This window comes from Sinohyriopsis cumingii, chromosome 16, assembly GCF_028554795.1.
Source record: "Sinohyriopsis cumingii isolate HCF-2022 chromosome 16, ASM2855479v2, whole genome shotgun sequence".
NCBI lineage: Eukaryota > Metazoa > Mollusca > Bivalvia > Unionida > Unionidae > Sinohyriopsis > Sinohyriopsis cumingii.
In genome coordinates, this window is record NC_142976.1 from 52,890,549 (window position 1) to 52,907,732 (window position 17,184).

The window sequence follows — 17,184 nt, forward strand, 5'->3', positions numbered from 1 at the left end:
CTTTAGGATTTCAATAGAACTTGTTGGGATTTATGTTAATTAACATTGTAATACAGTGAGTTCCTCCTAGATTTTCATTGTATTAAGTTTTGATAATTAAATTACTTGTTACTATTGAAAATACTTGTTGGGTGTCCTTATTTATGCTACTTAATGTTTGACCTCAGAGTCGTAACAGTAAAACAGAGCTTTTTGTTGGTGAGATGTCAGAAGTCGATTGTTTCCCAAAATGAAAACCGACTTAAAAATATAATGGAACAAGAAATTAATTCTTTGATTACAGAATTGATGTAGTTACTAACGTTTGAGAATGAGCAATTCAAAGGAGAAAGAGAACTACAAAAAAGGAGAATGTGAATTTGAAAACAAAATTCAAAAGAACAGTATATCAGGCAAATGGGGCAATGTAGAAAGCAAATCAGAAGGGGAAAAAAAAAACTCTATGAGAAAACATGAAAAAACTTAACACGCCTGACACACACAAAAAAATAAAATTTTAAAACAACCTTACTCAGATAAAGAAAATACATTTAAGGATCTAAGAGACACATCCGCCATCCACTGAAGTCCCAAATTCACAGTAGCTCCCAGGACAACTAAAGAAACTTGGAAATTCTGTGGCCAAAACAGTACTTGTAAAGACCAAACCTAAACTGAGAGGAAACTGACGATGTAACAAACTAAACTTGAGCCCATTAATAGGCCCTTTAAGGACTAGAATATGGATGGTATTTTAAAAGTTGGGTGTACGAGAAAGCAAATGCAAGGAGCAGATTTAGAATAGACCTTTTTGGTGACAGCGGAGCAGTGGTTAATTCAAAATAATAAATCTCATTTTTATGGTTTAAAGTTATCGAAAGATAATGTATAGCTCCCTTTGAAATAAGTTCCGAATACCATGATATTTTTAAGTACTCCGTACCTGCTGATGACTGCGCAGAGGATTATATATATCTTTCTGTAGTTTGTGCAACTACCTTGTTACAATTACTATAAATATTTTGATGATTTATAATTATTTTTAAAAAAAAAGAATATTAAAACGTAAATAAATACCTAATCAGTCAGTAATTCGAAATAAACATATTCGAACAGGATGAGCAACCTTATGTGTGTAACAATTATGTATTATCCGGCGACCCCACGTTGTTGTGTATGTTTCATATTTTGTTGTTTTCCTTCTCACCTTTTTTCGTTCTTTCACTTAAGTAAAGTGTTCGTTTGTGTTCTTCGTGCAAACTGTTATTCATCTTGCACCACCTAGTTTATGGGGGAAAGATTCATTATAATACTGCGTATATGAGCTGAGTTAAAAGTTACTCTTTGTTCAAGCTTAGGCATGCATTAGCCCATACTATCTTAGCCAGTATAGTTGATTTAACCTGCAACTGGAAAATATGAGTCGTTAGTAAATTACCATAGGTGATTTATATAAATAGTATTTGACTGCCTTAATGTCACTCATCCTACGGTTATTTTTACACTTATAACGGTAAATAACCGTACCTAGAGCACCTTAAGGCTATGGGAATTAATTATTAATTGCAGTTCAAGTTGTTTGTGATATGCATGCTTCTGGTTGGATCGAAAGGAGCAACGTTTAACATATAATGTTACAACAGTTAACATCACTGGCTGTGTATTATCTCCAGCAGACAGCAATGACAGTGTTGGTGATAATGAAGATGGTGAATATATTAATGAATATTGTTTTTATTGTTATAAAGGTAAAAGATTAATTAATAGAAGCACTGAGAGCACTGAGAAGACTCTACTACAACCTGGACAATGCAAAATGTAAAGGCTTCTCTCTTACTTCTTTCTTACTCACTGCCAGAAGAAGATAGAGGATATTGTGCATAAAAGAATTAGAATATGAAGCCACTAAAAAACATCATTACAAATCTCTGCATGGGCTAACTTTCAGATCAACGGTACATCGAAAATAATCAAACTATCTCGTTATTTTACTATTATCATTAGTATTTTTATATAAACTCCGAAAATCTATATTCCGCAAAATTGTATTAAAACATAGGCAATACAGACAAAAAAGCATGACGTTTTGACATTGTCTCGAATTATAAAAGCGTTTTTCTAAATATAGGCTACTTGCTTTTCTTTATCTGAAAATGTAAACACTTTAATCGGAAATGGGAGAATGGGCGAATGAGACACCCCAACTCCCTCAACATCTGAACCTGCTATGGGGTACCTAAAATTCCGATCGTCATAACTAAATGAGGCTTAGCCTGAAAGAGTAGGTCAAACTCGAACTTTATATATAAATCGTTACGTATATAAAATTTGTACTGTGTGATTCGTTTGCTTTAATTCATGATGATGTGTCATATTTATTTCAGTGGCACTGAGTGAACGACTTTTATCCATAACTGTGTGCATGAAATATTGATACATATCAAATTTCTTAGCAAAATATATTTACTAAGTTTGTGTTATAGCCTTCATTCCGACTTAGAATATTTTGGAAACAAATTCTATTTACAATTTGCTGGAACATTTGGTCAAGATGACAGAGTACTGGTGATCTATATAAGAATGTTTATAGCTTAGAATGTTCTGCAAATGAAAGTTTGACCATCATTCTTGTTCGCAAATTGTGTCTTAGATTTGTATAGGTTGGTCATATTACACGTATTAGTACCTAGTTTAATATCATTCATTCGATGATTCAGTTGTTGTGAGAATTTACTTTTTATATCATTCACTGAAATTACAAAGTGCTTATTGTTAATTTCAGAATTAATCGTTAGTTTGGGATTATTGTGAATTCATTCAAAGGCATTATGGATCATATCATTGTGATATATCAAGATTGTTAGCACATAAACAATAGTCCAGGCTATTGGTACATCGGCACACTCGATTGCTTGGAATTCATTCGGAAAAGCGCTTAAATTCATTTAAGTTGTTTTTAAATTTTGACTTTGTATTCAAAGGAAATAACGTATTTGTAATCTAACACAACTTGTTGGTTTTTGCTCTTTCTCATTTGAGACCCTAGAGTCGTAATACATGGGGAGAGGGAAAAATAGGCGAACAGACACAGACAGACAGACAAAAGCAAACAGAGAGACTGCGAAGGAGAGATAAAGAAGATATCAATTACACGTACCTACTGTTACTATCTCTCTCTCTCTCTCTCTCTCTCTCTCTCTCTCTCTCTCTCTCCATCTGCACTAGCGGTCGCAAACATTACATTCACACAATACCTAAAATCTAACTAATATGATATTGACATGTAGAACCAAATCCGTCACATATCGCTAAATGTCGTATTTTTGGTAGTTTTGACACTTTTGTTTCTTCTTTTCCTATGGTTAATTTTCAACCGAATGTTTATAAAAAATATTTCCCGCTGCTGTTAAATTTATCTTCAGCTGTCAATTCATCCAGAATTTTACCAATTGCGTGCATTGAATAGCTGTTGCATAACGTTACATCAACACACGAAAGGTTATAAAGCCTCCAGACAAGTAGAGTGCCTTCCTTAGACACAAACCCCGGTGACTGACCCGATCTGGCCTGAGCAGAATGTGAACAAGCGCTCTTGTGGTCACGATTCCCGCATGCTAACATGCTGTTCTACAGGGCAAGGCATACATTTAAATATCTATAACATTATGATAGATGTTTGTTGTAGTATGGGATGTTGTATGGTTTGGGTAATTAATGATTACAAATACGCAACTAATAAAATATATCCTAATCGGTCCTAACATTTCTAAGGAATTAGCTTGTTTTATTGAATTTGTTTTGTCCATACGCTAGTCAATTCAATAATCGTAAGTTATAGCCTTGATTCTTTTTTAGTGTTTCTTTCTAAATAATTTAAAAATCTCTTCATGCAAGCGCCATACAATGTATCTGCAGTTACGGCGTTATGAATAAGGCAGACGAATAAACACTCCAACATATGTCAGAAGTCCGTGCCTTAAATCCATTAACATTTGTTAATAACCAGAATCAAAACTGTAAGGATAATCCCTAGAGTATTTCAGTAAACACTAGTTCGAAAACTGTTGTACATATACAAAGTGCATATTTTATGAACGACATTGGCACATCTTTTGTTGACTCGATTTCACCTCCTTGTTTCGATTGTGACGTTATCCAAGAATGAAGCAGTACAATTAAGCTTAAAAATTGTAAATCATTGTTAACGCAGGCAATTTTCACTAGCTTCTCCTGTCCCGTTTGAAAAGGACCTTCTCCAACCCCATCATTGGCGATTCAAATACCAAGGACAGGATAAAGGCTGCAGCGTATGCGAATACCAGGTGACTCACAAACAGGTAGCTCTGCAAAAGAAAATGTAAACGAAAAAGGTAATAACTGCTATGTTTTTAATTTGTATAATTCAGACATTCCTCCGAGATTCAAAAGACTATTTCTTAAGCATATATTGAAATGTAATTTAAAAACAACTACTTAACCATTGCACAAATCCTTTTTAGTAATTTGCAGGAGTACAAAGCCTCCCATCCCCTTTTCAAACCACATATGCACATTTAGTGACCAAATAGAAATGGGGCTTTTTTTACCTTTACGGACGTAAGGAAAGAAGCACTTTGTCATAAATGCGTAACAAAGATTTCCTGGTGAAAAAACTTTAAAGATGAAACCATTAGTATCTGATTTTATTAGTGCTCGTTATTATGAGAGAAAATTGATCCATGAGATTTAGGATGTGAGACCAGAGAATATAGAATATTATAGCCATTCCACTTGGACCAAAACAATGCTGTAAAATGCCATTTTAGATATCCTTACAATAATTTGTAAATGGAAACAGATTATGAACAACACAAGAATGGAGAAAGCATCAGGTTTATATCTCATAGAGACTAGATAAACATGTTCGCAACATGGTAATTTCATTATTCAGTATACATAAAAAAATAGCATGGCTTCCATTGATTGGTGAATCCTGAATACGTCATATAGTAATCGATTCTGTGTTGGTCATTTGTTGTTACTTAACATTGTCTCAATTTAATGTAGCAGGTTTGAAAGCTTAAGAAGTATTTTGGAACTTTCGGGAAACGCTACAAAATTAATCGACATATGTCTTACCCAAAGGATGAAAGTGATATACCCCCACGAAAAGAACCGTGCTCAAACAGATCTAAAGGGTTCTGAGTCGACCGTCTATTTGTTCTTTTTCTAAGGTCCAAAGACATCTGACATGTCTGCCTAATGAGTACAAGGTAAACGAATGCAAAGAAGATGGGAAGTGTCATTAAATAAACGAGTGGAGGCAGCGCGGTAATGAAAGAATATATTTCAGCTCGTATGCGTAAAAAATGTGCGAATTTAAGAACATCTTGAAAAGGTGTTTGGGGAAGAGATGGCAATTCTACGTAAAGTGCCGGTCTGTGTAAATTTATTAACTTTCCCCACCGCATAGACCAGGCATCACAACCTCAGGAGGGTATATAAATATAATGACATCGATATATCATATCAGGTTATAGAATTATAATAATGTCTAAACAGGATTGGAATCCGCGCCGCAAGTAGCTGTTCCCATCGCATTCTCTTCATACACCAACGTTAGTCACATATATATGGCTACTAACCCATCCATATGGCTATTAACCCATCCATATGGCTACCAACTCATCAATATGGCTGTTAACCCATCCATATGGCTACCAACTCATCCATATGCTATTAAGTCATCCATATGGCTATTAAGTCATCCATATAGATATTAAGGCATCCATATGGCTATTAAATCATCCATATGGCTACCAACCCATCCATATGGCTATTAAATCATCCATATGGCTACTAACCCATCCATATGGCTATTAACCCATCCATATGGCTATTAAGTCATCCATATGGCTATTAAGTCATCCATCAAGCTATTAAGTCATCCATATGGCTGCTAACCCATCCATGTTGACCGCTTCGAAATACTTGAAAATAAAATTTATCGTTATCTCACCAAATCGCGAGCTTCCAAAAAGAGGCTCATCATTACAGATAGATTAATATTATCTTCCGTCCTATTTATGCATGCAAAACAAAAACCACGCAGACTACATGTATGCATGCAAAACAAAAACCACGCAGACTACTTGTATGCATGCAAAACAAAAACCACGCAGACTACTTGTATGCATGCAAAACAAAAACCACGCAGACTACTTGTATGCATGCAAAACAAAAACCACGCAGACTACTTGTATGCATGCAAAACAAAAACCACGTAGACTACTTGTATGCATGCAAAACAAAAACCACGCAGACTACTTGTATGCATGCAAAACAAAAACCACGCAGACTACTTGTATGCATGCAAAACAAAAACCACGCAGACTACTTGTATGCATGCAAAACAAAAACCACGCAGACTACTTGTATGCATGCAAAACAAAAACCACGTAGACTACTTGTATGCATGCAAAACAAAAACCACGTAGACTACTTGTATGCATAAAATATGTTTATTTTTATTAACTAAAACCAAACTAACAGTTTCAAACTCACCAAAAACATCGATATTTTCTGATTTTCTTATTTTAATCGCTCATTAGCATCGTTCCATTTAAAATGGAATTTGTGTTTAATATATGGCAAGCGCATTTATATACTTCCTGATCAACGCAAACAATCTGCAACTAGCACTGATCGCCTCATTTGGATGTTTAGTGATCGATCTTATAAATGGTATCTCTTCCGACGCTCATATTGCGAAATGGGTCCATTAAGGGATGGGACACGGTCGAAAAAATGACGAGTAGCACTAGACAAACGGAGATTAACACTCAGCCAGATGCACAGCCACACTAGATTCCTACTGAGAATAGTAAGAAATGTGAAATTATAATTACTCACTGGTGCCAATATAACAAGCAGAGATGGTACCGCTTATGCATGGATTACATACTGCATGCAAAATCATGACTTACAGAGAAAAATTTAGATTTCAAAAGGAGAACCGATAATCAAACCAGGTTACAGAGCTATGGTATATGTACAGCATAAATTGAATCCTTGCAGCAAGTAACAACACCTGTTGCCTAGCTCTCATGCTCCATCCGCCCAATCCGCACAGTGCTCAGACATTTATAGAAAGGAACAAGATGGAAAGAAATGACTTAGGTGAACGGAAGGCAAGTCCGTACACAAACAGAAATTATGGAACTTTGGAACTACGTATAATATGGAAGAAAAACTGGCAGTGCAAAACAATTATATTTGGATTGTACATGTATTAAATGAATTATTGAATGAAAAATTAATTCATTCATTAATTAAGGGATCAATCAATCAATTAATCAAAACATCACTCGATGGATGGCTGGATGGATCAATCAATCAACCAATCAATCAAGATGCATGCAAGCAGGAGACAATTATTAGATACAGGAATAACGCCCGATTATTACTAAACATGATACTTACTATGTTTAGATCGTTGAAGACAATTGTGGTACGGAGACTGTAGTAGTATAAATACATCATGATTGGATGAATGAGATATGCGCAGTATGTCAGCCTGCCGAGTGGTACATACACATTCCATGATAGCAGTGTGTTGATAAAACCTACAAAATATTACAACAAATAATTATATTCAACTGGAGACCAACCTCTTTATGAACTTTGTAACTTTGTAAGACGTATTGCAGTAATTTTGAATACATAAATCACGTGTACAAACTTATCTAAACAACGCACATGTACGATGTTATATTACAATTAACCGTTATTGCATTGAAAACAAATCGATTCGCGCATTTTCAAAGACTAACACTCTTTTAATTACCTCCATTTCCGGTTGCACATGAAAAGATGACCCATGCCAAAGCCATACCCCATGCAGTTCTGGCAGTAGAAAGGTAAAGGGCGGAGACACCGGTACTCATTGGGTTTTCGTTGTTAGGGTTATAGAGACCGTATAAAACTGCCAGCGCTACACCCGTTGCTATCAACCAGCCGACTAGATTTAGTTTCTGAAATTGATATATGGCCCAGTCAGTTACCGTGTTAAGTGTTTACTTCTTCTACAAGGCGTAGAAGTGTTGATTCACTTTGCTATCTAGTGCATATGTTGGAATGACAGTCACATTTTACAGCCGGGTGACAATTAAAATGAAAATCTCATACAAATTCCCATTATATATCTGTAACATTAGATCCTAGAACAGCGAAAGGAAAATTAAAGGCTGGGTTCCAAAACTGGTTCGTCCTGAGGTAAGTAGCATCTGTTAATCCTGGATTGCAATTCGTCAAGTATGTGGAAACAAGTTACCTAATCGCGTCGAACAATGTGTGAGCAGTAAAACGCCCTTTACTTAATTGTGTTATATAGTGGACAGTTGTATATTACGCTGCATAGAATTTAAAGGTAACTAGTGATCTATTAGATTTTATGTTTCACCGATCAATCGTTGTGTCATTTTCAATGCCTAATGGTCAATCCACTTTTGATAAGGAGAGACCTGATCGATTCAAGCTAAATTCTGAGTGAAGAAACGGCGTGAGTAATAAAATCCGACGTTGTTCAATCATATGGCATAGTGGACACTTGGTTATTAGTCTACGCCTAATTAAAAGTGATGTGCGACCTATCAGCCTATTTTCTTTCACCTCTCAATCATTGTAATGGTTTTCACAACAGCAAATCAGAATACGATAAAGAGGAACTTTACTTGACCAAAGCTAATTTCTGACTGAAGAAACGGGAACCATGCCTTCATGAACATCATAATTCACTTATTTAAACATTAGAATGTAGCCTTTATATGTTTACACACGCTGTCAGGTAGACAAGTTACATATTACCATTTACAGGGATTCTCGTATAACGCCTTGCAATTACAAGAATTTCAAATCACCATGTTGCAGCTGATACAAGTTTTCATCAGCTGGAAATAGCAGAGTTATTTAATGTTACTAAATGTTATTTAATGTTATTTAATGTTACTAAATGTTATTTAATGTTATTTAATATTACTAAATGTTACTAAATGTTACTAAAAACGAGAACGGTAATTTATTTTCTTCTATTTTCGACCTATAAGAGTGTCCTGTCAGATCAACCTTTCAATGGGATACACAACAACAAGCAACAACTTAACAGCTAAATGGCAAGACTGTGCACGTAATGGCAATATCGCCTGTTTCTAGACACATCTTTTATTGATCAAAGATCAAACACAGATCGACGCGAAGTGGCGCATGATGTTAACATGACTAATAGACTGTCAAAGTGCTTACTAAATATATTGTGCAGAATTGCAATGTAACATATGTGAAAAACAGATGTATTCAGTTATGGATATATATCTATCAGAAAACATCGATAGAAACTTTGGTAGAAATAGATCTGCTACTTATGTTAGTAAACGACAATTTTAAAGATATGTGTCAGAAAAGCAACCAAAGTAAAAACATTTTCAAATGAGGAATAATTTTAAACGATATATATATATATATATATATATATATATATATATATATATATATATATAAGCAACTAAGCAAACGTGCAACAGACCAACAGAAGTTAAACTTGCAAGGCAATAAGGCATCATAAAACTTCGAAACAACATGGCTACGATTATCTTGTGAATCAGTGTTTCGGGTAGATAGTGATCTTCTGTATTTAATGTTGCAATATTCGATAGTTGATATTTTCATAAGCAATTGATGGTGTAGGGAAATTGTACTTCTATTCTGGTGATACTTCTAAGTACAAAGCAATCATATCAATACTTTGTTTAAAATAACATATCGGTTGTTAATTGTACAGTTCATGAACTATTTAAAATTAGACATTGAATATTGCTTCTACTGTAATTTATTATAACGATTGCTTATATTTATCGATCTTCTCCCTTTAACCTATTTAGTGATTCCGATTTTTATTTTCTTTTTAAAGTTGTACACACATTATTTACGAGCATACAAAAGAATATGTAAATTACCTCACTTTGTTTATGAAGCGTTTTAAGTAAATGTGAATTCTTACTTGAATAGGAATTTCTTTGTAAGATTGTTTATATTTGTCCAGATTCTCATTTCCATGTTATGGTGAAATATTTTTTTATGGTTTCTGTTTAAAGTCCTACGTGTATTCTTTTGATAATCATGCACTGTTTGTAGTATTTACATTATGCGCATTTACATGCGTGTGAGAATAAATAATTTAATTGACATCATTACTATTGATATGAATGATTATGCTGTAAAAATCTCACCTTCATTGTTAATTTTTATTTTGAAGATACGGCAGCATTTCTCAATATTTATGTCAATAGAGTCACTTCAAACATTGCATTTTATTCCTGTATGAAATGTCGATGATTTTGTTCATCTGAAAAGCGTTCTAAAGATATAAATACTTACCCTACCGAGTTTGACTTTGCAATCCGTCTTAAACAAAATATACCCAGTAAGAATACCAATAATATACGGTCCTATCCGGCAGTATGGTTTAATGTAAAGTTGCATGTACCTGGATGATAAGAAACATATATAATTCATGAAATGAATGGGGAAAAGACACAATAATGCAGAAAAGTAATTCAATATATCCTATATCTTTTCTTACATCAAGCGAATATTACCCTCTAAATTTCCTGATTTTTCTCAAATATACGGCATTCATTTTGCAGATCTTTGTTTTTAGAGACTTAATTTCCACACTGTTTATTACAATTCTACAAGATCAACATCAAGTGGCATGGTCCAGGAGTTGATGTTAACAATGCATTGTTTATAAACAATAAATTGTATGTAACATTAAACAATTGTATACATTATATAATAATAAGCCAAGAAATATACTCAAGAGGGTAATCATACACAGTATAAATATATATTAAATTTTCCCCATGCAGCAAGTAAAATATATACTTGAGATAAAAGCATAGTGTTCAAGAGACAAATAAAATCATCTGTTTTGACGAAAGCTACGAATTGCATATATAATGTCAGGCATACACAAAGACACTTTCACTAAGTCGATTTCGCTTACACGTGTTTCAATCTAGTCTTTCCTGATTAGTTTTGGAACTAGATCGAATTTTGCAGTCTTTATAGTATACTTATTTTAACATTTTTTTGTTAATTTAGACTACTGATAAAAATAATCACGGCTTTGATTCGGGTGCTTACGATGACGAACCCTACGATGTGATAATGTTGATGATTGCGATGGAATTGATGAGGATGATTAATACCCGTTATTTCCAGTTTGAGCAATGGCGTTCGCATCGACGTCGTTAACAGATGCAATAACTCCGGATGTTATGAAAGTAGCAGTTAAGAATATACCGGACACAATGCCTCCAATAAACGGTGATCTAACGGTAAGTAAGACAAGATTGTATATAATAGTTTTATTGTTATTAATAAAATATAAATACATGAAATAAATGTGTAGACTTAAGATAAAATAGTGTAAAATCCTCGTAAAATGAAAAGTAGAAAGAATCGTCCATTACAAAGATTTGAGTATCGTTTCCAAATGACAATATTCATATGCTATTATTCCTAACTTTTAAGAGTTATGTAATTTTGTTTAAAGATTTTATCATTATCACTTTAATTATCACTCTTAAATGTTATAAGCTTTGCTCCATAAACAAGCTGTAAGATTCTTCTAATGATAATTATTTTTAGAAAATTTTTAATTAACATGTATATGGTACAATATTCTTCTTCCCGTTCTTAAACAGAAATCAAAATTAGGCATGTAAAATTCAAAATAAAAATGAATGCTTACATATACAGGGCTATCAGAAGTATAGGACTCACTATGAAGAACTGCATATCGTTTGCCAAATACCAGCTCCAAGGCATGCACTGCAAAAACGCGATGTAGACGATATTTACAATTTTTGAGTAGATACACTGAACTTTCTAGCGGTTAAAGTTGAACCATTGTATTGTTGAGTGGCTATGCCACGAGCAATATAAAAAGTGTCTGCTCCTCACGAGTTAACCATCTAGCAAACGTAAACATTCGTATTCTGTCTTTTAGAATGCAAACCGTCGACTGCCATTTATTTGTATTATGGCATAATGCGGTCGACGGCTACATAGACAAAAAGGCATACTAAAAGTTAGTTTTTTTTAAAAAACAATTAGGGCAGCAAATTTCATCCTATTTAAGTTTCACATATAGTGCATAAAACTATTTACCTTCTCAGATTAAATAATGTATTCACACAAGTACTTTAATTTCTTTATTACATTTATGCGCACATTGGTACGGTGAACATAGTTGGAGTGGTGTTCAGTACAATCGCTATAGATTGATGCATGCCTCAGAATGTAACAAATTTATAAAACAACGATTAGCCATTGTGAATTGTTTGTTATAATGTTGCTTATTTAATATGAATACGTATTCATTTAAAATTCAACTATATGCCTTTGGCAAGTTTTTTTACTAGATTGGTAACATAAATACCTAACTTTCGATAGTGACATAACATTGTCTTGGAATTTTCACGCGTCTATCCCTGATTTCTCCAGTATTTGTGATTACATTATATTATGTACGAGTTTTCTATACAACAATCCGTCAACCTTTTGCCGTAAAATGTGACGGGTCTTGTGTGAATATTGCATAGAAAGAGCTCACATTGGTATATTCATTGGTATTATGCACGATTTAAGTGGAACACTACGTTCAGTATGTTATGTATATTTGATTTAATTTGTATTTGGTTCAATTTAATTGTCTGTTTATAAGGTTTTTAAAATTTATTACATGTTAAAGTAACGCAATTGTTTTGCTTGAATTTGATTTTTTTTAGAAATTATTTTGATCTGACCGTTTAGTCGTAAACACCTAATGGTTTCCTAGTTCCTGGCCTTGATTCAAAATTTGTAACAGCTGAGTAAAAAACTTCTCTTTCTATTTACTTTTAAAGTGGGATACATAGAGTGAGAATGAGTATGTACTGGAATAAATGATCTTAAACATGCAAATATCTTATACTATGTTCTAGAGATTCTGGTTTTACCGGAGGGTTGACCCTCATCTGGGAATCTGTTTTGAGTCACAAGTTGCTGTATAACCTTTTTTTAGAAAATTAAGTTAGATGGGCGTTTTACCTTCCACACTTGAAGGTATTTGTTGTGTTGAAATTTTTATTTTATGGAATTATTAATTCTTTTTCCTGGAAATATTTGAGTGCTCATACAGAATTCATGGACAAATACATTTATTTAATTTTATTCGGAATTCAAACACAGGAATATTTTATGTGTTTAAACACCCATACTTTAAAGGCTATCGCATAAGTGATCGCCTTTTACTTTGGATTTTCCTCGGGAATCAAACTCAAATTCATTAGAACATTATATTACTAGGACTAAGACATTTTATTCTTGGATTATTTTGCATTTGATTCTTAAAACTGTTAGTTCTATTATTTTTTTTTTTTTTTCATTTTCACCTTTTTCGAGGGAAATAAATTATTGTCAAATTTTATAAAGCTTGTTGTTTTCACTTTTTCTTTGCTACTGTTTATGAGAGCCAAAACACGTAACAATTAGGTTACTAATCCTAACATACTTTTTGTTTTGGTGTTTGATTTTAAGGTACTTTTGTGTCACATATTTATTGCCTACTTACGTATAAAGTTTTGGTGTTTTATTTTAAGGTACTTTTGTGTCACATATTTATTGCCTACTTACGTATAAAGTTTTGGTGTTTGATTCAAGGTACTTTTGTGTCACATATTTATTGCCTACTTACGTATAAAGTTTTGGTGTTTGATTTTAAGGTACTTTTGTGTCACATATTTATTGCCTACTTACGTATAAAGTTTTTTGGTGTTTGATTTTAAGGTACTTTTGTGTGACATATTTATTGCCTACTTACGTATAAAGTTTTGGTGTTTGATTTCAAGGTACTTTTGTGTCACATATTTATTGCCTACTTACGTATAAAGTTTTGGTGTTTGATTTTAAGGTACTTTTGTGTCACATATTTATTGCCTACTTACGTATAAAGTTTTGGTGTTTGATTTTAAGGTACTTTTGTGTGACATATTTATTGCCTACTTACGTATAAAGTTTTGGTATAAATCAAGATGCATTAACCCTAACAGAGATAAAGAAGAAAAAGACCCAAAAGAGAAAGAAAATGAATTAGGCCTAAAATAATATATACATTTTGATTAATATACATACAAATTTTATGAATGGGAAAAGAAAGTAACTACAAAGGTCGTATCCCCACAATGGCGCAACCACAATTATCAGGGATTTGTTTTCTCCCTTGATGCATTTTCTTCATTATGAAATATAACGTCCTGAACGAGTGCTTGATTTGAATCAAATTGCTCTCACACTTAAATGATTTGTCATTCCCCAAATGCCCTAGAACAACATATTGAAATTATTCAGTGGATTTCAATGTTCATACATTTTACGGTTTGGCGTTTTATTGGATAAAATACATCTCCACAATTAGATTATTTTCAATATAAAATTATGAACATTTTGGAACAATGTTGCGAATTGATTCGATATAAATAATATATATTATTTTAATGTAGTTTCCTTTTAGCTTTTATATCCTACTTAAATGTACTTTTGCCTCTTATAGTAGAAGAAGCTAAGGTTAGAAAATGTATTTCTGGTAATAAATACCAGTATATTTGTTCTGTTAAATATAGTTACTCTTTCATTATTTGTTGATAATGACCGTTGGACCTGTATTTCCTATACTGAAGGCTGTATATCCGGATAGGAGGTCGCTTCATAAATGCTGATTTCTGAAGGTACGGCATAGCAATAAACATTTAGCTGATATAAAAGTACATATTATTAACTGTGCTTGATTCTTATCAGGGCGAATAAATTTGACTTACGCTATGCCATGCTATATTCTTTAAGGACAGTAATGTGGTATAAAGATAGAATTACATTAACTAATCTATGTGATTTTATATTCTGCTATGATAGCAACCACTAATCAAACAAGCCCAAAATGCGCTTGATTATTAATTTACCTGCCTAATTATTTTAATATATAGAACTGGCCCTAAGTCCACTAAACATAAGCTTGTTTCGTTTTGAGGGGTTTAACGCCTCTTTTCATCACACGATACATTGCGGCAAGTATATTTGGATGAGAATGACAGTAGAAGACCTTAGGACAGTGGCGATCCGCTCTGGGAAATGTGTGTTAATTGTGCCACACCTGGCTACTAAGCTACTAAATACAGTTGTTTTGTCACATTGCCTACCGCCTTCCATCACTTCCTTAATATAAGAATTTGACACCGTTAGAATTGTTAATGGTGAATGACTATGGAATATTTTATCTGTCAACAATTTCAATATGGCGCAGCCTTCGCATAGTGCCCAGGGGCAATTGCCTTCTTCCCATCCCTCGTGTCCTAAGACCTATGGGAATCTGCTGGAAGGTTTTTCACATTCCCCTGTCGGAGGAAAGGAGACTCGAGACAACGCTTACAGAGATGAATTTGAGTGATCTGGAAATGCAGGCGGCCACCCTGTTCCCCTCGAAACATATCCAAGAAAATGACGTTACTGTGAAGAGTGGGTCCAAGAAAGGAAAGAAACCAGCTAGTTACTTTTAGTTTTTGTGCAACGTTAAGGCCAAACAAAATTGAAAAGGAGAAAAAACAATGAGATACTTCCAGTTTATGCGTAAGTAATGTAGAAACTAACGACTGCTTGCTTTTTAAGGTAATCTTGAGAAAATGAAAGTATGAAGATAAATGGATATTAGGTCATTATAACAGTTTAGTCGAAAACATTAAAGCAAATTAAGGAGTATAGCGATAATTTGGGTATAAACCGAGCCAATAGTTTTAATCTAAATGAAATTTTAAAATAAAATAATGTGCAAAAAATTCAATAATTTTCAATCAAAAACGATTTTTAAACAAAATACAGACGCGTGTTTGAAAAGTGTGCATTATAAAATAGAAGCCAAGGGTGTAAGTGGTTTACTAATGAAGTTTCAAAATTAGTTTTGATGGATATGGGCAATGTTAGTAAAGGCAATAAATATACGTATGATGCGTGTGTCAATGGAACATTTTCAACATTACTTAGACAATGAATAATTGCATGTAGACCGAAAAAGCATGCCGCAAAACCGTATATAAATGTTGCCTACAATAAATGAAATTATAGAGATGTTAAAACGTTCAAAATTGTTGAATATTTAATATAACAGTGTGTAGCTTACAAGCTTATTCCCTCATGGTAACTTCTGTACAATAAATAAAGCTGAGCGCGTCTCAGAAAATATTCCTTTTGTAACAAATTAAATATTCCTCAGACAAGATCTATATGGATTTTAGAATAAAATATGGTGCCGTAACATTTAAATTGTAGATTTGATTTAGACAAAACATGTTCACTTACTTAGAAGATGTGATGCAAATACGTTAAGAATAAATCTATGAATAATACATAGGAAACATAGTCACGTGTTAAACATGGCACTTAAGCACGATATTGCGATATAAATGTCCTTTACATTTCTATTGAAGCAAACAACGATACGAGAACGACATGGGGATATTCTTGCCGTTTGGTTGTTACTTATGGGTTCTTAAAGTAGATCTTTCGAAATCGAAGATGACTATAACATCACTAACAATTGTTTGGTATCTGTAAGTTAGCGGGTCTGTGATCAGGCAAATTTGTGCTCAGAACTGTCCGTGACACACTGGACAAGAGATGCAAATTGATCAAAACAGAACGTATTGCATGTCTGAGCTTTACGCTGCTCGCGCTTCTGTGTTAACTCTGCAGAATTATCCTCCATATAGCATATGTAGTTCCATTATGGATGGGACTCCGCCAGGTCCAAAGAACCCTTTACGCATTACCTCTGATCGCCCAGAGATCTCTTCCCTCCTTCAGTTTGCCAGAGAAGACTTTTTGATTTGGAAGTATGACATTCTTGTGACGTGGCTTACCCATCTCATCATTGATTTCATCAGGCGCGTGCGATTCCTTCGAATGCCTGTGTTGTTTAGAAAGTCATTGTTTGGGACATTGTTCTCTCTTTTCCGCATCAGTGTCCTATGGCAGCCCATGTGAACATAGGTCCGCTTCTTGGCATTGAGTCTGTATGCCATCCAGGTTTCGCAAGAATAGAATACAACATGGTCGGCAGAACAGTGGTTTGTAGAC

General features: G+C 33.8%; 1 protein-coding gene across 1 annotated transcript in view; it reads right to left on the minus strand.

Moving 5' to 3' along the window:
- Window positions 1-1,695: 1,695 nt before the first annotated feature.
- The window catches only part of LOC149780414 (nose resistant to fluoxetine protein 6-like), a 29,858-nt gene continuing 14,369 nt past the window's right edge, over window positions 1,696-17,184 (minus strand). Inside the window, exons 10-15 of the mRNA XM_089937337.1 lie at window positions 11,771-11,850; window positions 11,226-11,348; window positions 10,390-10,498; window positions 7,805-7,991; window positions 7,441-7,583; window positions 1,696-4,322 (exon numbers count right to left, since the gene is read on the minus strand). Coding sequence (XP_089793463.1) covers window positions 4,200-4,322; window positions 7,441-7,583; window positions 7,805-7,991; window positions 10,390-10,498; window positions 11,226-11,348; window positions 11,771-11,850 — 765 coding nt within the window. The 3' untranslated portion in view covers window positions 1,696-4,199. The remainder of the gene's footprint in view (window positions 4,323-7,440; window positions 7,584-7,804; window positions 7,992-10,389; window positions 10,499-11,225; window positions 11,349-11,770; window positions 11,851-17,184) is intronic.